Source organism: Pavona decussata, unplaced genomic scaffold (assembly GCF_977016875.1).
Source record: "Pavona decussata unplaced genomic scaffold, jaPavDecu1.1 SCAFFOLD_234, whole genome shotgun sequence".
Lineage (NCBI taxonomy): Eukaryota > Metazoa > Cnidaria > Anthozoa > Scleractinia > Agariciidae > Pavona > Pavona decussata.
In genome coordinates, this window is record NW_028145639.1 from 2,788,455 (window position 1) to 2,812,400 (window position 23,946).

At 38.6% G+C, this 23,946-nt stretch overlaps 2 protein-coding genes across 3 annotated transcripts; one reads left to right on the forward strand and one right to left on the reverse strand.

The window, feature by feature from the left end:
- Positions 1 to 2,981: 2,981 nt before the first annotated feature.
- LOC146458170 (radical S-adenosyl methionine domain-containing protein 1, mitochondrial-like) lies at positions 2,982 to 18,025 on the reverse strand. Its single transcript, XM_085091163.1, has 16 exons — positions 17,684 to 18,025; positions 15,205 to 15,257; positions 14,299 to 14,405; positions 13,709 to 13,841; positions 13,296 to 13,341; positions 13,062 to 13,123; positions 12,241 to 12,346; positions 11,731 to 11,823; positions 10,975 to 11,025; positions 10,201 to 10,254; positions 9,011 to 9,087; positions 8,173 to 8,251; positions 6,651 to 6,706; positions 6,402 to 6,456; positions 4,712 to 4,824; positions 2,982 to 4,241 (listed from the first exon to the last, which is right to left on the reverse strand). The coding sequence occupies exons 1-16, from the start codon at positions 17,885 to 17,887 to the stop codon at positions 4,130 to 4,132; spliced, it is 1,401 nt and encodes a 466-aa protein (XP_084947289.1). The 5' UTR covers positions 17,888 to 18,025; the 3' UTR covers positions 2,982 to 4,129.
- LOC146458171 (histone-lysine N-methyltransferase SMYD3-like) lies at positions 17,983 to 22,002 on the forward strand. Of its 2 annotated transcripts, none has more exons than XM_085091146.1 (5): positions 17,983 to 18,658; positions 19,783 to 20,088; positions 20,765 to 21,124; positions 21,539 to 21,648; positions 21,904 to 22,002. In XM_085091146.1, the coding sequence occupies exons 1-5, from the start codon at positions 18,091 to 18,093 to the stop codon at positions 21,961 to 21,963; spliced, it is 1,404 nt and encodes a 467-aa protein (XP_084947272.1). In that variant the 5' UTR covers positions 17,983 to 18,090; the 3' UTR covers positions 21,964 to 22,002. The 2 variants fall into 2 exon arrangements, with proteins under 2 accessions (XP_084947272.1, XP_084947273.1); XM_085091147.1 differs by having other exon boundaries at positions 21,888 to 21,968.
- The last annotated feature ends 1,944 nt before the right edge of the window (positions 22,003 to 23,946 follow it).

Here is a 23,946-nt window from a genome sequence, read left to right on the forward strand (position 1 = left end):
TTGGTGGAGGGTCGTAAAGGGGGGGTCTCTTGCACGGTTCACGAACAGAAAAAATAGCAAATCACGGATCACAGAAATGAAAATTTCGTGTTCAAGCTCTTCACGGGTTATGCAAAACCTTCAGGTCACGGATTACGAAGAATAATTTATTACATTCACGTTTCACGGGAAATAAAATCAGCTAATCACACATCACGAAAATACCCCTGTACGACCCTCTTGGTGGGTCTTTGTTTGGATCAGGTCGTCATGCATTGGAGGAGGCATGTGGCGGGTCACTCACAAGGCAGTTGGAGACAGTTGGTGGATTGTTGGAGGGTGGTTTTTTCCTCTCATAAGGGGACATCTTAGGCATTGGGCACAGCCTAAGGGTCCCCTTCTGAGAGGTGCTAGTGTGTGATTGTAGAATTGGTCACTGTGAAGTAAATGATGGTTACTACTAAACAGGAAATCTTAGGGACAAGGCACAGTGCAAGTCTTGTATACAAGAGGCATTGATTCAAGGTTATGGGTTTCTGCACTAGAATTGGTTACTGTGCAGTAACATTGCTTCAATATAAGAGGACCCTTTAACACTTAAGGCACAGTCTAAGGGTCCTCTAATGAGATGCACTGGCGTGAGGCTATACATTTGGTTACTGTACAGTATAAGAGGACCCTTAGGCACTAGGCACAGTCTAAGGGTCCTTTATTGAGAGGTACTGGTGTGGGGTTGTACATTTGGTTGCTGTACAATATTAGAGGACCCTTAGGCACTAGGCGCAGCCTAAGGGTCTTCTAAGGTGCTACTGTGGGGTTGTGGCTTTGGTTACTGTACAGTATTAGAGGATCCTTAGGCACTAGGCACAGCCTAAGGGTTCTCCAAGGTACTACTGTGGGGTTGTATTGTAGCTTTGGTTACTGTACAGTATTAGAGGACCCTTAGGCACTAGGCGCAGCCTAAGGGTCTTCTAAGGTGCTACTGTGGGGTTGTAGCTTTGGTTACTGTACAGTATTAGAGGATCCTTAGGCACTAGGCACAGCCTAAGGGTCCTCCAAGGTGCTACTGTGGGGTTGTAGCTTTGGTTACTGTATAGTACTAGAGGACCCTAAGGCACTAGGCACGGCCTAAGGGTCCTCTAAGGTGCTACTGTTGGGTTGTAGCTTTGGTTACTGTACAGTATTAGAGGACCCTAAGGCACTAGGCACAGCCTGAGGGTCCTTTAAGGTGCTACTGTGGGGTTGTAGCTTTGGTTACTATACAGTATTGGAGGACCCTTAGGCACTAGGCGCAGTCTAAGGGTCCTTTAATGAGATGTGTCTGTGTGAGGCTGTACATTTGATTGCTGTACAGTATTAGAGGACCCTAAGGCACTAGGCACAGCCTAAGGGTCCTCTTATGAGGGGTACTGATGTGGGGTTGCAGATTTTGTTACTGTACAACATTACAGGACCCTTAGGCACTAGGCACAGCCTAAGGGCCCTCTAAGATGCTACTGTGGGGTTGTACATTTGGTTACTGTACAGTATTAGAGGACCCTTAGACACTAGGCGCAGACTAAGGGTCCTCTAAGGTGCTACTGTGGGGTTGTAGCTTTGGTTACTGTACAGTATTGGAGGACCCTTAGGCACTAGGCGCAGTCTAAGGGTCCTTTAATGAGATGTACTCGTGTGGGGCTGTACATTTGGTTGCTGTACAGTATAAGAGGACCCTAAGGCACAAGGCGCAGCCTAAGGGTCCTCTTATGAGGGATACTGATGTGGGGTTGCAGATTTTGTTACTGTACAACATTACAGGACCCTTAGGCACTAGACACAGCCTAAGGGTCCTCTAAGATGCTACTGTGGGGTTGTACATTTGGTTACTGTACAACATTACAGGACCCTTAGGCACTAGGCACAGCCTAAGGGTCCTCTAAGATGCTACTGTGGGGTTGTACATTTGGTTACTGTACAACATTACAGGACCCTTAGGCACTAGGCACAGCCTAAGGGCCCTCTAAGATGCTACTGTGGGGTTGGAGATTGGTTACTGTACAGTATTAAGAGGACCCTAAGGCACTAGGCACAGCCTAAGGGCCCTCTAAGATGCTACTGTGGGGTTGTACATTTGGTTACTGTACAACATTACAGGACCCTTAGGCACTAGGCACAGCCTAAGGGTCCTCTAAGATGCTACTGTGGGGTTGTACATTTGGTTACTGTACAGTATTAGAGGACCCTAAGACACTAGGCGCAGCCTAAGGGTCCTCTTATAAGGAGTACTGATGTGGGGAAGCAGATTTTGTTACTGTACAACATTACCGGACCCTTAGGCACTAGGCGCAGCCTAAGGGTCCTCTAAGGTGCTTGTGTGGGGTTGTAGCTTTGGTTACTGTACAGTATTAGAGGACCCTTAGACACTTGGCACAGTCTAAGGGCTTTTTAATGAGAGGTACTGGTGTGGGGCTGTACATTTGGTTGCTGTACAGTATTAGAGGGCCCTTAGGCACTAGGTGCAGCCTAAGGGTCCTCTAGGGTGCTTGTGTGGGGTTGTAGATTTGGTTACTGTGTAGTAAAAACCAGGAAATCTTAGGCACTAGGCACTGCCTAAGGGTAACCTTGAACCAATGCCTCTTGTCAGTGGATGGGTTTTTCACTGGGCAGTAATGGAAATGCAATTTGACAGAAAAGAGACTGTAGACTTGGCGAGTGGTTGGTTGGTGGTGTCGGTGGGCGACTGAATAATACAGTTGTTTGGGTGACAGGATCCATGGTAGATTTGTTGGGTAACTGGACAGTAGGGGTGATATGTGAGCATACTAAGGGTACATTTGTTGGTAATTGAACACAATTTGTGAGTGGTTTGAGGGGACAAGCAAAGTAGAGGTACATCAATAAGGCAAAAGCTTCTTGTCACTTGAATTCTCTCTCTTTGATCATAATTTTAGAAGCAAAATACTCTATAATTTTAGGAATAAAAACATCTTACGCTGAAGTCTCCACCCAGAGTTCACTAAATCTTTTTCATTTTTTTTTCATAAGATTAAGCCTTTCAAAATGAAGTAGTTTGATTTTTCAATTTCAAAGAAAAATAAGTGACCTTAAGATCCAGCACTGCAAAATTGTTTATTTCAGTAACTTGCTTTCTGCTTATTTGTATACTGATGTAATTTTATGTTTTGAATTTATTTTTATTTTTAGAAGAGATCACCACGTAAATTGTAAACAACTGTTTTTTCCACCTTTCATGAATACCAGCTGTTGTAACATAATTGCAGCTGAATTTCAAGCATTGCTAAGTACTGCAAATTGTTGTTGGCATGTTTATTTGTGAAATATTGTTTTTCTGGATGGTTTTCTGTAAACAGGAAATTTAAGGGGTGGGGGGATTTGCTGTAATCATAATTACCAACAAAATGTACAAATATATTGTTTTATTGTAAATAAGAATAAAAAATTAATATGGTCAGTATTATTTCATTGAGAGATAATTGTGTGAAATGATTGATTTTATGTTTAATGTGTGAAGAGCTCTCTTATGATACAACTTCACCAATCCACTAGTTCTGTTCACTGTTGTGTTTCAGACTTTCTGGAGCTGTGTGTTAGCTGTATTCATTAATCCCAACTCAGTCAAGAAGCTAGCTTAAATTATACAGAGATGTGGGAGGATTTTCAGGCTGCTGAGGATATTGGCTGTATAACAATGCTACCCCTTAGACACATACACATATTCAACAATAATTACTGGTCAAGGTTGAGCGATAACCGAGTTCAACAATTGTTTTATCATACAATCACTGAGTTTGTTTTTCATAATTTTGATCAACTAAAGATGTCAAATCACTCTGACAGCTCAAGGAAGCAGTCTGCCATTTTCACATGAGCGTGGTTTCAATTATCATCAGCAGACCATTATTTGTAGGCAGTTATTTGCAGGTGAAGTGGTTTGCTCTTGGCCAATGAAAAGGAAGAAAAAATGCATTGAATGGTAATATATATTAAATTTCACTCTGCACAACTCGAGATCATACATGATCAACAGAATATATAGAAGTGCCATTATTTTATTTAATAAATGGGTGGGCACCTGCTACACCATAACACCATTAATGGTTATTTAAGTGTTGCTGATAAATAGATTATTGTCCTTTCTTTAAATATCTGATTATAATTCATCTTGGTTAAATTTCCCAAGGAGATTCTGTTGAAGGTGTAGCAATAACGTTGGAATGATACTGTCTATAACAGACAAGCCCTTGCTGCTGGCTTTTATACCACTGAAAATAAACAAAAGAAGTACAACATTTAATCTGTAAAACTAATACAAAATCACGAGAAACAAGAAGTTAAAATATGATAGTTGAATTCCTGACAGAGTTTGTGGCTTTTTTTTATTATTCCTCCCAGTGCATTGAAGATGCTATATATAGGCACTAAATTTACTACTAGTTTTATTATAATTATTATAGTTGCACATTCATTAGACTATCTGCAAACTGCAAAAAATTAGAAACTACTTGTTAGAAAAGCCAGTAAATTAAACAGGTTATAGTAACCCATCACAAGCTAGTTTTTTTTTTTCATAATGAGTTGATTATTTTTTATATTTTTTCTTATATATTTTTAAAAAATTTTATAAAGTGTGATATTTTGAACACTTAAATGGAAAACTGCGCTATATCACCATATAAGTGTTGTGTAATTATAACTACATTGTTAAATTAGAATTTAGTGACTTTGAGCTTACTCTTTATTTATTATCAAGAGGCCTGATTCCACAAAATCTTGGATGGCTTTGCTATCCTTGAATGCACCATACAGTGACAGTGAGTTACCAAATGAGGAAAAAGTCTGCCATTTCTGTAGAGTCAATTACATTCATATAAGTGTTGCAGTATATGGTTAGTTTACTAGCATTACAAACAAACAGAAACAAAACAAAAACACATTTTTTTGTTTTTTTTGTTTTGTTTTAGTTTTGTTTGTTTGTTTGTTTTTCAGTTCAATGCAAAATAGAATTTAGGAACTACTTTCCAGTTGAGTTACCAAATGGGGAAAAAGTCTGCCGATTCTGTGGAGTCAAACATTAACTGGAGTTTTAGTTCAGTTTTCCTGGATCTTGAAGTCCTAAAGGGTCTAACCATTCTGATGAAAGCAATTAAACATTATTCTTTCCTGCAGTATATGGCAAATGTTTACTAGTATTACAAACAAACAGAAAGGAAACAAAACAAAAAACATTTTTTTGTTCTCTTTTTTTGTTTCCTTTTTGTTTGTTTGTTTGTTTTTCAGTTTGATGCCAAGTAGAATTTGGGAACTCAGCTTCTCTAATTAATTGAGTCGCCAAATGGGGAAAAGTCTGCCATTTCTGTAGAGTCAAACATTAACTGAAGTTTTAGTTCAATTTTCCCTTTATATTGACCCGGAGGTAAATATTATGTACTAAACTTTATGGATCTTGAAGTTCTAAAAGGGTCTAACCATTCTGATGAAAGCAATTGAGCATTATTTTTTCCTGCAGTATATGTTAAATGTTATTTTACTAATATTACAAACAAACACTAAGGAAACAAAACAAAAAACATTTTTTTGTTCTTTTGTTTGTCTTCTGTTTGTTTGTTTGTTTTTCAGTTCGATGCCAAGTAGAATTTGGGAACTCCTTTCTGTTGAGTTACTAAACAAATGGGTAAAAAGTCTATCATTCATATATAAGTGCTAAAGTATATGGTTTGGTTACTAGTATAACAAACAAACAAAAAGGAAACAAAGCAAAAACAATTTTTTGTGTTTTTGTTTTTTTGTTTGCTTTTTGTTTGTTTGTTTGTTTTACAGTTCGATGCAAGGTAGAATTTGGGAACTCTTTTCCAGTTGAGTTACCAAATGGGGAAAAAGTCTGCCATTTCTGTAGAGTCAAACATTAACTGAAGTCTTAGTGGATCTTGAAGTCCTAAAGGGTATAACCATTCTGATGAAAGCAATTGAACATTATTCTTTCCTGTAGTATATGGTAAATGTTTACTAGTATTACAAACAAACAGAAAGGAAACAAAACAAAAAACATTTTTTGTTCTTTTTTTGTTTACTTTTTGTTTGTTTGTTTTTCAGTTTGACATGCAAAGTAGAATTCGGGAACTGTTTTCCAGTTTTTCAGTCCTGGAGGCTAATTTGCACATTTTTGTCAACAGAGCTATATGCATCAAATTTGTTGATTGGGGAAACAATCGCTCAGAGAAAATCATATTTTGACAAAACAAACTATAAAACATTTAATAAATTATCTAAAAAATGATATATATAATCAACAGAAAGTTATACCTGTGATTTTCTCTGTTTAAATTCAATTTTTGTTGGATGAAACTTTGGGCAAATTGTCACATTATGACATACCCACTTTTCTAAAAATTTCATGATTATACTTTTTACAAAATATTACGCACCTTATTGCTAAGACCATCAGCAGTTCTAAGACTCAACATAAGTACTTCCTCTAGTCTGCAAAGAAAAAATGTATAAAAACCTATTTTATGCCATCTAATTGCCGCTTGACAGTTCAGAATCTTGTGACTTTTTTGCCCAGACTATCTGTTTCCCCATAGTGGGCAATTTAATTACATGTAAGAACTCAGACCGATGGAATGGTAATTATTTTACAGATGTAAATTAATACCTGAAGCAGACTAACTTACATTTCAAATTTTGTTTGAGGAACTTGTTTTCTAGTTGCATGACCTCTTGTTTCAACCTTTCAAAAAAAAAAAAAAAACCACAAAGTTAGCATGCTTTATCATTTACCGGGTAGTGGAAATCTCAAAGAAAATCTCCGCGGTCTGCTGGTTCACCAAAACTGAGGACTGTATCCTTCCACGTTGCTTTATTTACGATCCAATGTACAATCTTTCAATCTTTCACAATCGGATCTACACTTACAATTTATTGTTCCTATTTATCTACTTTTTCTTTTCCTTTTGCGTATATCTGAGATTTCCCTAGGGCTTTTAATTACAAGTCCATTGTTCTATTTTAACCCAGACTAATGCAATTAAACGTCTGTCACACCCTGTATTCATGACCAAACTGTACTGTAAAGAAACACATTCACCCACGTTACCAGATATTCCCACCGGCCGCTTCTTCCTAATTTGCCATTTATTCCTTGTCACAATTATAATATTATTATTGATCTCTTTTTATTTCTATCTATCACCTAATTATGCAAGCATATGTTTCACAACATAGCATGATTATAATTTCTAATGTGTTGTCCCAGAAAATATCCATACACTTGCCACTATTAAAACTTGGATATTAAGTAATTTATTTAAAATCAATTGAAGGGCTGAGGGCATAACCAACCTATGGTGCATTCAAGATAGCTTTTTGTTGTTTTAACTCAGATTGACTGTCTGTTTTGAAGGGGGTGCTTGAATTTCTTCAGGAAATGTTGTTCCAAAGTTTTATCTCCTGCTTTGCACTTCATTTTGTGATAAAAACAAAAATCTTGCCCATAATTATAGCTTTTTATTGCAAATGAAGCACAAAGCAGCAGATAAAACCTTGAAGGAAATCAAGGCCACATGCAAACACTCCGGTGAATCTGAGCTAAATCTGAAAGGCAGGTCAGTTATACATCGTGCTCTTCAATTTATGCCATTATCAGGGGTTTCATTAGAAGCCGGCAACTGGCGAATTCTGCCGCCTACTTTCTATATCAGCGCTGCCTACTATCACTATTCTATCTCCCAATTCCGACCTGCTTTTTTTCCTGAAATGACAAGCAAAGTCAATTGCCAATAAACAGTTTGTCTCATTTTTATCTATTGGAAGATTGTACGTAACACGCCAAGCATCTAAACAATGTTACATGTAAGATCAACGTGATTGACACTTACAACCTGTATCGTTATTTGCTGTTTGATACGTTAAATGGAGATCATGAACAAGTGATTTGTAAGAAATCTGCCTTATCTATTGTACTCAATTTGGTTCCCAGAATGCTGGAAATAGCATTTCCTGCTTCCAGATCTCAAAATTTTCTGCACCCCACTAGACTGGAGAGCCCTTGCAACCCCAATATTTGTCACAACCGGCTACTCTACAACAACCATCCACCTACTTCAAATTTTATTGAAACCCCTGCATTATATAGAATTTTAAAATGGTTAAGTGTTACACATTAAATGCCGCAAAAAGTAAGCTTATTAATATCACCTCTTTCATCCAACTGTTTGGTTCTAAAGTCTGCACCCTTGCCTGCCTTATTTCACTTCCATTGCCAAGAGGACTAAATCTGTAAGGTCATACATGTATAAAGTTTATAATATTCACCAGTAACACAATCCTTTCAACATCCTTCAGACCTTGGTTAACATAATTTTATGGTATTCAATAGGCCTTTTCCGAGTTGCTGAGAACCTCATCATCAAAGCGGGGCTAAGTGCAAAGTTTTTATTATGAAAATTAGTTTTCATTCATATGCAAACAAAACTAATTTTCATATGAAACGTTTTTGCACTTAGCCTCGCTTTCATAGTGCTCAGGTTCACAGTAACTCGGAAATGGCCTATTGGATTTTTTTATTCCAACTTTTTAATAGTGTTGTAAACATATAGTTTTACCCAACTCTACTTTTGGAAACATTCACATTAATGTGGTGAACAGAAATGTCCAAAATATGAAACAGATCTAACCTTTTATAGGGTTTCAAATTGAATTATTTAAAATTAATAAAAACCTTAACAGTTGATGAAGCAGATCGTAACTTTAAATAAAAATGCCTATTGGATACAGTTGTCCATGCACTGAACACCCTGTACCAAGCTAAAAGATGGAACTGTGATAGAAAGGAATATCAAAATATTTCAGGCAAAAGAGAAAGAGTAGAAGCTAATATTGTGATGTATTACGTTTTACTAAAATTCGTGCTGTTTGCTTAAAAAGCAAAATATTATTGGATAATTGATATAGTAGAGCAAAACCAAGAAAACAAATTTTCATAGTCAGTTCAGTGGGTAAACCAACTTATCCCTTCAGCTGCAAGTAAACTCGCCTACTGTGAGCTCCAGGCCCCACTCCAATGTACTGTGTGCCATTCCAGTATGACAAGTTGTGTCTGCTTTCCGCATCCTTCAAAATAAATACCGGTAATTTGTTATTACTAGAAATACGTGACTCGCAAAACCTCGCGAAGCTGGGGCTGGGTGGAAAGCCCTCTTTACTCGTATTGTAGCATCAAATAAGGAGATTAAAAGGTTTCTGAACATAGCAACTATTTTGATGAGCATGGTCTTTTCGAGGTTTCACAAGCTAGTTTGCAGTTGAAAATCTATCTCTGACGCGACGAAATGAGCAACGTGCGTGAAGCGCTGTTGTGTTCAATGAATTTATTTCCCACGGAAAATTATTTTACCGTGGCAACAAAACCTGTTATTTCTTCAATGCAATCTTTCACAAAGATTCTCGAGAGATAGTTGTGTATCCAGTGAATATTGATGAACATTGCAGTTGAAATTTGATCCGGCACGCAAACTTTCCCGATGTATGCAAATTTTGCTCCAGACTATGCCAGACAGTCTGATGTCATTCATACTTTGTTTTTCACTGTTGCTAGGCAACAGTGTGGACACCTTCAACGAAATATATAAACATATATATATAAATATATTTTTCGCCCCAATTCGCATGGCTTAGCTCCGCTCGGGCCGGCTCTGCCCGACAAATTTATTTACGTCGCTACGCTTGGGCCTGCGGCCCTCGCGAAAAATAATACGAATATTAAATGCCTTTATAGTTAATAGTGTCCTTAGTAGCGAGAGTCTGTAATAGTGGGAATTTATTTCAGCCAAACGTCTGTAATTTTCTTTTGCCAGGGATTTAGTTGCTGTCCATATTATCGGGGTGTTTGTAATAGTGAGGTGTCCTCAAGGTAAGAGTTAATATTTTGTCAATATTTCATCCTCAGAGTGCATGCTCAATGTATGATGTGGCTGACATTGCAACACAAATTGTGTAACTATGTAGCACAAAATGTCCTTTACTGAGTATTATACTGTAATGGCATACATGTTCAAATCTAAGAAATGAAGCAAAGACAAGTCACCTTCTAAAAAAATTATCATTCACCAAATTGTTCAATTAGTTAACATAAATATATTATAAAAAGACTAACCTTGAGAATAATTAATCTGTCTAACAATATAATGATATTATTAATTTTAGTTTACAATAACTCAAGCTTACCGGTCTTGCAAAGTTAGCCACCTCGTACCTGTGATATCCATTGATGGACAAGGTCTGTAAAATGAAAAAAAAAACAAAAACAAAAAAAAAAACAAATGACATGGAGGGGTGCATAATGGCCTCTTGAAAAATCCAAACAATCACAAGATTTAAGGAAAGACTGGGTCTCAAAAATTATCTCATTTTGTGAGCTTTCTAGCTATATTTACCAGGAATGCATATCATGCTGTAGTCTGTACAGTCAAGAACTCAGATTTTTAAAACCTGGGTCTCCGCATCTTGGCAAGTTTTGAATTTAACATTTGAAGGGATGAGAGCATAACTGATCTAAATGCAACAGAGATCACGTTTTGCTGTTTTAGCTCAGGTTCACTGGAGTATTTGCATGTGGCCTTGAATTCCTTCAGGAAACATTGCTCCAATGTTTTATCCGCTGATTTGCGCTTCGTTTTGTGATAGAAACAGAAATCTTGCCCATAATCGTAGCCTTTTATTGCAAACTAAGCGCAAAACAGTGGATACAACATTGGAACAATGTTTCCTGAAGGAATTCAAACTCTCGCAAAGTGAGCTAAAACAACATAAAGCAATCTGAAAAGTCATTTGGGTTGGTTATGCTCTCGCCCTTCATTTGTCAACTCCACATTGCTATTGCAAAACCCTCTTCCCAGTCACATCAGTGAACAGAGGGACAAATAAAAAAATAAATTAAATAGGATGAAAGAGATGGAAGACATTTAATAAAAAATACTCAGTACTGAGGATAGTGCTGACCTCCACAGCCAACTGGTACATTTCAGCTGCGACATCAGAAATAGGAAGAGACTGCAACAAACAAAATATAAATTGAAGAATGTATAGTAAGTCTGTGGAACAGTTTGGACAATTATTCCTTTAAACTCTGCAACTCTGTTCTTATTATTAAGCATAAACTTCAAGCCAACTTATTTGCCACTTTCCTTTCTAGTCTATCTTAGCTTTTACATAAAGATTTTATCTTGTTACTTTTAGCGACCATTCATCATCGCATCATTGTAACTTTTAGATTTACTATTGTTTTGACATATAATATTGTAAATAATTAATTACTGTTGTCACTGAAACGCCCTTTTAGGGGGTGTCATTAAAGTTTGTATTGTATTGTTTAAGGGCCCAGACGACAATCCCAAGCTGGAAAACAAGAGTGTTTACCTTTTCATAAATAAATTGATCACCCGAGCCAAGCAAAGGTCAAACCACCAAACAGTGAGCAAAAACACAATCTGAGTGCCAGCATGGATCAAAAATACTCTTTATAGCCTGCATGTGGATGTCTCCTCTTTCCTTTGTTGCACTCAGAAAAGGGAGTGCAACAAAGGAAAGAGGGGACATCTGCACATAGGCTATACTTTTTACAATCCATGGCGCCATTTTCAGTCATCCGTTTTATAGTTTCTGTTCTCTAAGGCACATTGTAGGGAGACAAACCAGCTGAATGTAATAAGTTAGAACAATCTTTTTTGACTAAGCATTTAAAGTGTGCAATCTCACTATTTTTCCAGCCTTGACATCTCGATAAAGTGGAGTGCCTCTTTCCAGGGTCAGCTGGTACAGAGAAATATGATCATCACACACAGATAATGCCTATAACCAAGACAGACATGGCTTAAAATTGCAGTCTGATCATTCCATGTTATGAGGCCTTGTTAACAGTTCATTATTGCATTCAACCCACGACAAACAAAATATTCAGGTTACATAACCATTTCACAGTTTGAGGCAAATGACCCTGCTTTTTGCCCCTACTCTCCCCATCACTAAAAAAATAGTGGTAAAGATCTTTGCCAACAGATTAAATAACAATTAATAAAATTGTAATCAATGATCTTGATACAACTGCAATTTTGTTAAAAAAAAAAACAATTTGGGGTGTTATATTTCACATTAGAGGAAATTACATCCAAAGAATTTGCCATGTAATACAAGAGAGGATTGACTGCACAATAATAATAATTAATATTTAGTAGCGAAAAATAAACATTCTTTTTTATCAATTCGTACCTGAATTAACTCCTTGTACCATGCATCCAGTGTCTGGTGTGGTCGACCAAACATCAAATCAATTGATACTTTTCCAGGAAATAAAGATTTTGCAGTCTGCAAAGCTCTGTTAATGGAGCAGTAACAAATTAATTGAATGATAAAACTGTGAGCCAACTCGTGAATGCAGAAGTAAAAAGTGACAAGGTATAAAACATTGAAAATGATGTATTAATTAGTAAATAACACAGGCATACTCGGAAGTCTGAGTGCTCCTATCGGTAGTCGAGCCTCAGACTTTCCGATTACTAGTTGGATGCTCTACCACTGAGCTACAGGAGACTCGTGGGAGGTAAGGCCATTAAACTAGGTTCTGGGTTAAAAAAAATCCAGGCTTAACATATTCCATCACATTACTTCCATTGCGCATATGCCACACATTGACATTCTAATCCTAGCAGTATGCAGGATGTTTGTCCCATGAACCTAGTAGAGAAAGTATGTGCATTACATCTGAGGTCATTTTCATTGTCTGTACTCTTATAGACAATAGCTACGGGCCAATCAGTGTGCAGGAATTTTGACAGTTATTGTAAAATGTATGTTGCATTGAAAGGCCACCTGAAGATGGTCATGGTCCTGACCAATTATCCAAAATATTTTGTCAAAACAAATGTTTGGAAGAACACACATCCTACACTAGACAAGAAAAACTACTGTGAGCTCTGTGTCACGAACATTTGAACATTTTTTACACATAGAAAATGTGCAACACAAGATATAAAAAATAACTTAGTACATATATTTATTATAACTTATTAGCAGCCGCTTGAACAACTTACTGCAATGAATCCTCAATGGTGTTATCTCTTCCAAGAAGAAGTAAATCCTTTGTATTGAAAGCCTTCAAAATGACAACAGCAAACATAACTCAAACAAAGCTATAGTAAATAGGGTTGATGGACTCAAGTCTAAACAATTAACCTTTACTGACTGTGATCAAACACCTTGAAAAGATCCTTAGCTAATGAATAGAAAATGAATCACAAGAAGTGTGCCTTGAATGTAATAAATACCTGGATGCCAAGTGAAAGACGATTGATCCCAGCTGAACGGAAATGCCTAAAAATTAATTTTGTAGGTTAGGGTTATTGCATGCATTATCTTATAAATAATTATTATATTTAACTTGAAACTTACATCTTTTTCATAACTGACAATCGCTGTTGCAACAGCCAAAACATCCGTTCTTGTAGAGTGTGCGCATTTGATCATCTTGTTGTGAAATTGTGCGCTATATACACATTTTCAATTGTTATAAATTTTTAATTTCATTTTAATCACAATTTTTTATTTTAAATTTGTAACTTAATTTTATCTGTCATGGATATTTTCTATTGTTACTGAAAAGTGCCGTCCCCTCCCCCTTCTACTCAGGTAAGTATCACTAAAAGTATCACCTGTTTGTTCGATTGTTACCGGTACTTGCCTCAGACTGTGTGTTTCAACTGATGTGGGATTTGCTTCCAGTGTCACCTCAGCATCAGAAGGTAAATGGCAAACCCCTGAGACAGTTTCCAGTATTGCCGAGATAGTTGAAGGCTCTGTTAAACTTGGAGTACCTTGGGAAGTGTACATTTGAACAATGTCAGGTTTAAGACTTTAATTGTAAATCATTCATATCTCTTGACTTGATTACATGATTTATCTAGAATACAAAAATAAATACACAGACTGAACTGTAGTTTACTGTGATTAATTTTTGGAGCTCAGTGAAAAAAAATCTTGACATTCTTGTTGAATGGTTCAGCTATGGCAATGCTTGGTTTACATGTAAAATAATTGTTTTCTCTTCAAAACATAATTACAGTTTTTTTAGAAATTGACCATAGTTAACAGCCACCAACAGGTTTCAATTGGACACAATAAAAAACACACAATGCTGACCAGTTTATGAGAAAATTCTAACAAAAATCAAACAACAAAATATAAACAAAGATCAATTCACTTTATGAATACAGCCTTTTTCCTCAAAGGCGTTCAGTTAATTTACTAAGTATGAGTACATTCTGATCTAACCTCCACCAAAGTAAACTGAGTTGATCCACTTCACACCAGACAACTGCAAAAGAGTTTGAGCTTCAGTCACTAGGCATTTCCTCATACGTAGATGATCCACATTCTTACTACAAAGAAAGAAACATAATAAACTACTCATGAACAAAAATACTAGACAATACATAGCAACTGATGGAATAAACTTCTTAATATCGACAGTATATTCTCCAAACTATTCTCTACATATTTACTAAGGGACAAGTTGAGGGAATTTGTTTATCAATCAATGCACGTTATCTTTGGTGATCATTACTTCTATTTTCATGATCTGAGCAATGATATTGTAAGGAGAAATTAGATGCTAGTCACCACTGGGACTTACATGTAAGGGCTTAAAATAATATTATAAAAGACATGCAACCAAATTTATTATCCATTTACCTTTTATCACAGAAATATCTTACAAGGAAATGTTAATATCTCTAGATCTACTTCCTGTATGTTATTGGCATGAGCTCCTAGACTTGGTATTTTTTTTACAAGGCTATGCATAACCTAGTCCACCTTAGTCCTTCCGTTGTTCCCGTCGTGCGCGAAAGGGCTAGAACGACTCGAGCATCCGCTACTAGCGTTCCTTTCTTTGTCCCCAAGAGATGTAGAATTACAACATATCAGAGATCTTATTAGAACAACCGGAATCTGGAACTTACTCACTGGTAGAATGGACTTAGCTAATGCTACTCTTGCTAGTTTCAAATCTCTCCTCTATGACTACTACTCTCGTGCTGTCAGAATGAACTACTTAGCTGTTGCGATGTCCCTGCCAACGCCTACGTATTGGTTGTCATTTTTTTTTTTTTTTTTGGTATCATAAAGGCAAAGCTAATAGAAAAAAAATTATGAATACTTTGACATGTTTCCACCTACCTTATGTACTTGTTAAAATTACAAAATGTGCAAATCTGCTTGCAGAAAGGCCACTAAAGTAAGAACAAAATACACGCGGTTCGGTAAAATTAATAATGAAATTGTTTAAATATTTCCACACTATTTTGTCACTACCATTCTGCTGTTTTGTCAAAACTAAGCCTCTGTTTTAACAGCTTTGAACGTCTATACAAACACACATGTCCAATTTACATTGCACACCATCTTAGTCCAGTCATCAATAAGTATAATCAGATAGACTAAGTGGAAGTCTAGTCATACCTACTTAGTAACCAAAAGTCTGACAAAACATATGCCTTGTAACTTTATCCACTCATGATCACACGAACCATGCAACCCCAATGGACAACATTTCTACTAACCTGCAATGCAGGTGTATTATTTTAATTTGCTTGAGCACTATAGCCACCATCTCGGATGTTTAAAGCAGGGGAAGATTGTGGAGAGTAGAAAGTGCGACCAATGGGGTGGGCATGAGGCTAAAAGATTTAGGCGGCTATGACTAACCAAGATTCTGGCTCTCATGCACCGTCCAAAAACACTGACATTGCTGGCTAACCCCCCCCCCCCCCCCTTTCCCCCTTGTGTCTTATATGGGGTTTTTTCTTACTACTTAGTCTATCAGACTACACTTCAAGCAAATCCAATGACTGTCTTCCACTCTACTCATGATTACGTGATCCATGTGACTTCAATGGCCATGGACAACTATCGGCAAGGCATCCTAACCCCCAAACACAACGAAAGTTTCGGTAATCCAGTGGACTACATCTCTATAACTGTCTTAAGCACTTTGATTTGATTAACGGTTGCTTCTCTACCCATGAGGAATTGATAATTTTTTTTACTTCTTGGTCAAACCGGCAGGTCTATTCCGGGGGTGAGGGGTGGGGGGTGAGGGGTGAGGGGTGAGGGGTGAGGGGTGGGGGGTGAGGGGTGAGGGGTGAGGGGTGAGGGGTGAGGGGTGAGGGGGTGAGGGGGTGAGGGGTGAGGGGTGGGGGTGGGGGTGAGTTTAACTGGGGTGAGTTCAAATGTCCCTTGACAGAAGTTCAGTCGGTTTACCCATTAAACCTGTGATAAGGCCCAATTTTAGCAGTGCTCTTATTTATTTTTACGCGGTCGCTCGCTAAATTTTTGCAGGAATGGTTTTTAAAATACCAAGACTGAGAGCCTGATCACAGGTTTATAGTTCTGAGATACTACGTCTGCCAACAACCGCGTCTCAATTCATACTAAAGCGCGATAAGAGGCGCCTCATTTCTCAGGCTACCGATAAACCAACCAATGGAATAATGAACTTTGACAGGCTGTTGACAACATTATCACAAGATGTTGATTTCATGCAAATGATCACAAAACACGTTCTTAAGTTGACTTGAAAGTTGACCTGGCTGAACAAAAGCAAAACACTATTATTAAGGATATTGTGTTTTATTTGTGAAATTTTGGCGTAAATAATGGATTAAGCTTTATAATACTTCAGAAGTATGTTTACTGGGGCATTTTGTTTATTAAACTCACCGCGATACGTAACCGGATCCTAGTAAATTATTTTCATTATTTTTCACTCTGACGCCATTGAAAAGTTTCACGGCGAGGTTTACATTTCACGGCGTGAAATATTTCACTCCTTTATAATTTTACTTTCACGGCGTGACCAGGCGGCGTGAATTTATTTCCCAGTCTTCAGATTCACTCCCAGAGTGAAAACGTTTCGGAATAGCGTGAACACGGCGTGAAATTTCCACCTCACAGTGTGAAGTTTCAAATACACGCGCCGTGACCGTGAAAAAAATTCACTATTTGGAGTGAAATCCATAACCCCTCTTTTCGCGTGGAGGGTCACATATGGAGACAGTATGACAAAGGGAAAGGGGTTTCTGGGCTGCTATGGAACCCATTTTGTTTTAGCATCTAAGATAGTGTGTGAATTAAATCACTGATTAAATTCAAATAAATTAGCAACAATGTAAAAATTATAGTTCTCAGGAAACTTATCAGTGTCACATGTACCACGTTACAATACACTCCATTAGTGAATGTCGGGTATTAGATGCGTCTCAGATCTCAGTTAAATAGGGGAAAGAAACTACAGTCTTGAATCTTGAATTGTTATAGTCTGAAATGTCAGCTGTCTCCTCCCCATAACCCCCTGTGGGTTAGGGAGAAGAGACGGCTGACATTTCAGACTAGAATTCGTTTCGAACAATTGGCTCACCCCTCACCCCTCACCCCCCACCCCTCACCCCTCACCCCTCACCCCCCACCCCCTACCCCTCACCCCTCACCCCCCACCCCTCACCCCCCACCCCTCACCCCCGGAATAGACCTGCCGGGTCAAACCCGTCCCTTACCCCCCAAGTACGCGCCACCGCCAGCCAAAAATAATAACACTGATACAGATAGGTGTGTACATATTTATAGGCTACTAGTTACAGAGGTCATCCAACATACTTACGTGAACATACAAAGTAGCTTCGCTGTCCTGCGTGGGTGACGACGAGGTACTGGTGAGCTTGTGACTTTTGGAGCCCTGGGCATCTGCATCTTTGCATGTTGAAATATGGGAATGAAAGTTTCTGTAACAGAACTGGCGTCCTGTATCACATAATTTTGAGAATTCCAATGTTGATAGCCACTTGCATTGCGACCTGACGTTCATAAGGTCAGTTATGAACCTTTTCCCATCATATTCTTTGAGGTGAAAGTTGCTTCCGAAAACCAGACCTTGCCGCCATTTTGTCTTTCACTGCCGACGCATAAAAATCAGCGGAAGAACGTATAACCGCATTCATTTCCATGTAAAAAGTACTTCAAGAGTATCGTGAGGTGACATTATTCAGATCAGCGGTTACATTTTTCAACATGGTGGACTCAGGAGGTGTCTTCGAGGTTTTTGAAAGTGGCGAGTTAAAAGGACGAGGTTTGCGAGCTTTAAAATCGTTAAAGCCTGGTGATAAAGTTCTAGAGTCCACTCCGTCAGTATTTGTTTTAAGTAATAATGTACGAGGGTTCTGCTGCGATTTGTGTTTTGCCAAGAGAGAGGAACTCCAACGCTGTTCGAAATGCAAGTTTGCGCGTTACTGTGGTCGAGAATGTCAAAAGAAGGCTTGGAAGGAACACAAAATCGAATGCGAACGCATAATAAGAGTTTCGCCGAATATGCCTACAGATCTCGTGCGTCTTATGGCAAGGATCATGCAAAAAACACAATTGGGTAACATGTTTTGTAACGACTTGACACAGCTGGTTTCACATCGCGAGCAGTTAGGAACATCAAGGAAAGACGCTTTCTCTGCCATCTTAACGGTTTTGATACAGTTTGTTGGAGAGAGGGAATTTCAGAAAACTTCAGTAGCGGAGTTGTTTGAACTGTTTGGCAAAATATCCTGCAACAGTTTTACTATATGTGATGCTGAGCTGCAGCCCCTGGGTAAGGTCATACATGAGTTCGGGACATGGACAGAAGGGGGTCCAGACGGGGTCTAGTGTGGGGGTCCATGTCTTGTGCCATCCCTACGTGTACTTCATTTTTGATCTGACAGCTGCTGAGCATGACTGAGTGAGCCAAATAAACGCTCACTAAATCAAGTTCAATGAATCCCGCACATTTTTTAGGTTAATTGTGTTTGATTATCAATCCCAGTCAAGTTTTGGTTTGATAATTGAATTCAATTGAACTCTCTTGGAGTCAGTGCTAAACAAATGATGATCACAAAACCAGGGTTGGGGATCAAATGACCTACCTTGCTATATCTCAGGTCTCCAAATAGCTTAGCGGTTTGAGCTTCTGACTGGTACTGTGCAGAAGGTCACGGGTTCAACTCTTGTTGAACCTCTGCCTTCCACGATCATGACATGTTGAATACCATTTCCTTCAAAATAGTTGATATGGAAATAAAAGAGCACTGACTTAGTGTACTTTTGAGCCTCGGTGGTGATCCCTGAGAACTCAGAGCTTTGTAGTATAACACTAAAACCACTCAGCAAGTAATATATCAAACACGAGAAGGTGTGTTTCATCAGATATCCAAACCCTGAGAAGTAGGTTGAAAAAAAGAGGCGCAGCTGAGTTTTTTTTTAAATGACTTTGAGGTGTTTGGATATCTGATAAACCACACTTTCGGGTGTTTGATATGCCTTCTCAAATGATCAATAATTCTGGGATAAATTCAAGGCTAAATGAGCAAATGTCATGCCTCGTGGTAATTAGGATCACGGGCACAGTAGTGATTTTCTTTCTTTTCTCTTGATGAATTATTAATGAGTTTGAGAAGGCTGTTGCAACCAGGATCTCTTCCCTCATTTATCATTTTGCTGTCATATAGAAACTGCCTACAAAAGTGAGAAAATCCTGTAGTGTTAGGGAACTTTGAGATTTTTTATGATGATGATGATGATGATGAAAATAGTAATATATAATAATAGTAATATATTTAAAAATATATTAGAAGTTCACACTGACCACACAATTTCACATGGCATACAAAACCCATATAAAAGGACAAAAGCTTTTTCTAACACTAGATACTGTCACTTTTGTGTTTTTTCCATTAGGTGTTGGCATCTACAAAACACCATCTTTTTTCAACCACTCATGTCAACCAAACTGTGTTGCAGTATTCAATGGTACAAAGCTCCTGATTCATGCAACAGAAGACACCAGACAAGGGGATGAGCTCACAATAAGCTACACTGAACTGCTCTGCCCAAGTTATCAGAGAAAGGAAGACTTGAAGAGCCGCTACTTGTTTGAGTGCAAATGTGCTAAGTGCAGCTCATCTTTGGAAGAAGATGGACTTATGCTAAGTTTACAATGTTCTGATGCAAGTTGTAATGGAGCAGTCCCTAGAGATTTAGAAAGTGAGGATTTAAAAGGCCATCTTTGTGATCATCTTATTAATTAGCTAATGATTATTTAATAATACCAGTAGTTATTTATTGTTTGCAATCAAACAGCTAATAGTGGCCTTATCTCTGTTCTCTGTAACAACCATGTCTCTTGTTCCATCCATTCTATTATTATTATTATTATTATTATTATTATTATTATTATTATTATTATTATTAGGTTTTGTTTTGACATCTAGGGAAGATTCACGAGGGCCAGGTTCCCTTGGACTTGCAATCTCAGGTTCAGGAATCTGCTAGGTGAAGTTGTTCTCGCCAGACCCGAGTTCAACTCCTCAGCTGCATTTGTACAAAAAATTGGCCAGCTGGTATTCTTAATGTGTTATCTTCTATTCTGTAATATTCATCTGAACTTTTCAAATATGACTACAGAGAGACTTGTATGATTATCCTGTGAGCACAGGTTCTCTGGCCAATGCTAAGTTGACCAAGGAACCTCTTGCTTGCAGGGTAGGTGATTTGCGGCAAGCTTGCCAATATGTTTCTTATCTCCTGTGACACAGACTACAAGTGCATGCCAAGATCACAAAAGTATCATGTATGTATTGATGTACAGAGAACATTGCGGTTATGAACAAATCTATTTTTTATTACATCAATTAACTCTCTTAACTGTTTATTTCTGTAGGGAGTGGGTTTGCTACTTGTAATACTTGTGGTACAAGCCTTTTAGACAAAACTGCAGGATTAAAAGCAGAAGCCATCATCTCCAGGTCTGAAGAAGCCTTAAAGCAAATCAAAGTCTTGGATAAAACAGGCGACCATCAAGCCATTCTTGAACTTGCTGAGAAAACTTTAGCAGAGCAAAAAGGATTTTTTCACAAGTTGCACTACAGCAAGATCAGCTTACTTGATAAGGCTATGGATGCATGTATTTACTTGGAGATGTGGGATAAGGCATTAGCATATGGACTGCCAACAATGGATGCCTATAAGCTGTATTATCCAAGAAATCATCCAAGTGTTGGAATTCAGCTCTTCAGAATAGGTAGGCAATTGCAACATGATGCAGCTTTTTGACCCTTCAGCTTACAAAACCACTCTGTGATTAAACAAACAGGGCATGAGAGTAAAGCAAATGATCACCAAAGGTAAAGTGTGATGATAAGACAAATTCTCCTTACTGGTATGATAAGAAATGTATGGGTAATGATGAGAGAATATGTGTGTTGATATTGTGGATATAAAGTGGGAGTCTTGTTTCCTTGTTCTGAGAATCATAACCTGTTTTACAACAAAACCAAAACTTGTTAACTTGAGTTGAACTTATGTGGTCCAAACACTCTCGTTTGCGAATAAAATTCAAATGAAAGCTCTATAGTTGTACCTTCTTTTCATGATATTTATTTTAATTAGCAAGTGTTCTGGAAAATTAAATTTACAATCTTAGTTTTCTTGACAGGCAAACTCCAAGTGTATTTGGACAAGTTAAATGAAGGCTTCCAGTCTCTGCTCCAAGCAGAAGCTATTCTCAAAGTCACACATGGTAATCATCCTGTGGTTCAGGCCCCAGTTGTTCAAAGGCCGGATAACTTTATCCGCTGGATAAGGCACTGTTCAGGGTCTAAAATATACTTCACGTTAAACGTTGTCCAAGGTTTTCGTACACTCCCAAACTTAAATGTGGTTAGAGTGTGCATAAAAGCTTGTATTAGAGAAAATACTGAAATCTTTGCACAGATTGAAACTGTCGGATAGTGACTTATCCACTGGATAAAGTTATCCGGCCTTTGAACAACTGGAGCCGGGAGCTCAGAGACCTGATAGCTCGGACACAACAAGAAGTCAGAGAGGAATACATTCGGAGAGAACAAGGACTGGAGATAATCTGAGGCAAAACACTGTGATCAGTCCCTTGTAACCTCCCACACAGTCGTTTAAAGGGGAGTCATGTTATCCCCCCTCCCCCCCACTAAAAACGACATTGTGGGAGGCATTGTAAAAGCCATCTTGAGCCAAACCAGTCTTAGTATAAACTACACTTAAAAAAATTAAAAATAAAACCATCAAAACGAGAAAATAAATTTCACAGTGTGTTTTAGTGTTTTTTCTTTCAAGTAGGGTAAACAAAGGTACCACAAAATTTGTGACGCAACGCCGCCCTCCACTGCTGCATTTTACCGTGTGTTGCCATTTTGAGAAGACCCATGCGAGACAAGCTGAAAGGCGACAGATTGCGTGATGAGCAAGTCACGCAACCTATTCATCTTCAGGCGTTTGTCGCATTTGCTCAAGGAAAGTGTTCATAAACTGCGTCATTAATTCAAGCTGTTGATTCTGAGTTTTAAGCATGGATTCCATAGCAACAGCGATCCTGTCTCCTTGAGTTTGAAGTTTTTCCATTGTCTCGCGAAAAACTGCCGCTTCTTTATCGTCGCTATTATCGACATTGTCTTGATTCGTATGATTCTTTTTACGTCGCTTCCTTTGATTCTCGATTTCAGGAGAGTTATGAGCGGCTCCTTGCTCCCCGCCATCTTCTGTTTCGGCAGGAGGACGCTCAAGGGAACTCCAGTACGCGAGGCGTGACGGGGTGGAATACGAGACAGCCTCCTGTCGGTCTCCATCAAAAACACGAGGATCGCGCGGAGGAACGATCACCGGCACCGAGACCGTGATAGGAGGAGTGGAGCTGAGCTCAGCAGCGACCGGACCTGAACTGTTGCTTGCACTCGCTTCTTCACCGTTACTAGAATTTGCAGAATCCCGGCAACCGAGAACTGCATCGATTTCATGGTAGAATGGTGAAGTTTTGCGATCGTCTAGTTGATTTCCGTGTTCCTCATTGTACGCCTTCGCTTCTTTGTACAGATCCCGTAGATACTTCATTTTCCTCTGGCACTGTGTCCCCGTAATTTTTCTCTTCACGCTGATGCGAGCGGCAATTTCCTTCCATTTTGGCGCGTCGACTCTCGATGTTTTCATGTGATGCTCACACCAAAGTTGTACTAGCAGTCTTTGCTCTTGGCCGCTCCACTTTCCATAAACTCTGAGAGGTTTGTTCGTGTAATTATAAACACTCTCGGTGTAGTCTTCTGGCGCAGAATCGCATGTGGCTGGTGAATTAGGCTGGCTTGCTGGCCTGCTTCTGCCAGAGGCTTCATTGTAATTGTTGTAATTTGTTGCGCCATAAACGAATGAATTGTCCGTAGCCAAATCGTGACGGTTCGTCGACGTTGAATTAGAATTTAATGGAGAACCAACCACTGCAGTGTTGAAAATAACCGGTTTTACATCTTCGTCGTCGTCGCATTGCGAACAAGCTACAGTATTGTTTGGGACCATGGTTGATTTTTAAAACAAACGTGACCCCAATTGATGCGGCGCAAGGATAACTCTATTTCCATAAACATTTTTTTACCCGTTTGATTGACGCACCGGAAACAAGATGTCAGTTTTGCCAGAGCGGCGTCTTTGAAACTTTGTCCATTAGGACAAAACTTGTCCGCAGGCAGATTTCTTTCACGGGCTGTTGACAGAATTCATCAGGTACAAGACTGAAACCGTCACATTCTGACCCCAGTCCCTATCATATGAAACAATCTTTTTGCAAGATTTAAACTGATCTCACCTTCATTAAAAGGCGTGCTATTCTTCACCAATGTTTGTGTTTATTCATAATGCCAAATTTCTTTCTTTTCAGTACAGGCAGCCCAAGCTCGCGTCACTAGAGAGCGTGTAATAGTTAATTACTAGTGGGACGGCGACCTTTGAGTGCAAGCGGTATTGGGTTGCACATGCTTGAAAGGCAAACGAGTAAGATGGGCCAACTACGATTTTAACTCCTCTCAAATGCCGAGAAATGCATTT

Coding starts and splice junctions, on each gene's coding strand:
- LOC146458170 (XM_085091163.1), bottom strand. CDS start 17,887: ATGAACGTCAGGTCGCAATGCAAGTGGCTATCAACATTGGAATTCTCA. Junction 13,342..13,708: donor GTTGAAACACACAGTCTGAG/GCAAGTACCGGT, acceptor ATTAATTTTTAG/GCATTTCCGTTCAGCTGGGA. Junction 11,824..12,240: donor GGTACAAGGAGTTAATTCAG/GTACGAATTGAT, acceptor TCTTGGTTATAG/GCATTATCTGTGTGTGATGA.
- LOC146458171 (XM_085091147.1), top strand. CDS start 18,091: ATGGTGGACTCAGGAGGTGTCTTCGAGGTTTTTGAAAGTGGCGAGTTA. Junction 20,089..20,764: donor AGTCCCTAGAGATTTAGAAA/GTGAGGATTTAA, acceptor TTATTTCTGTAG/GGAGTGGGTTTGCTACTTGT. Junction 21,649..21,887: donor ATCCTGTGGTTCAGGCCCCA/GTTGTTCAAAGG, acceptor TGGAGCCGGGAG/CTCAGAGACCTGATAGCTCG.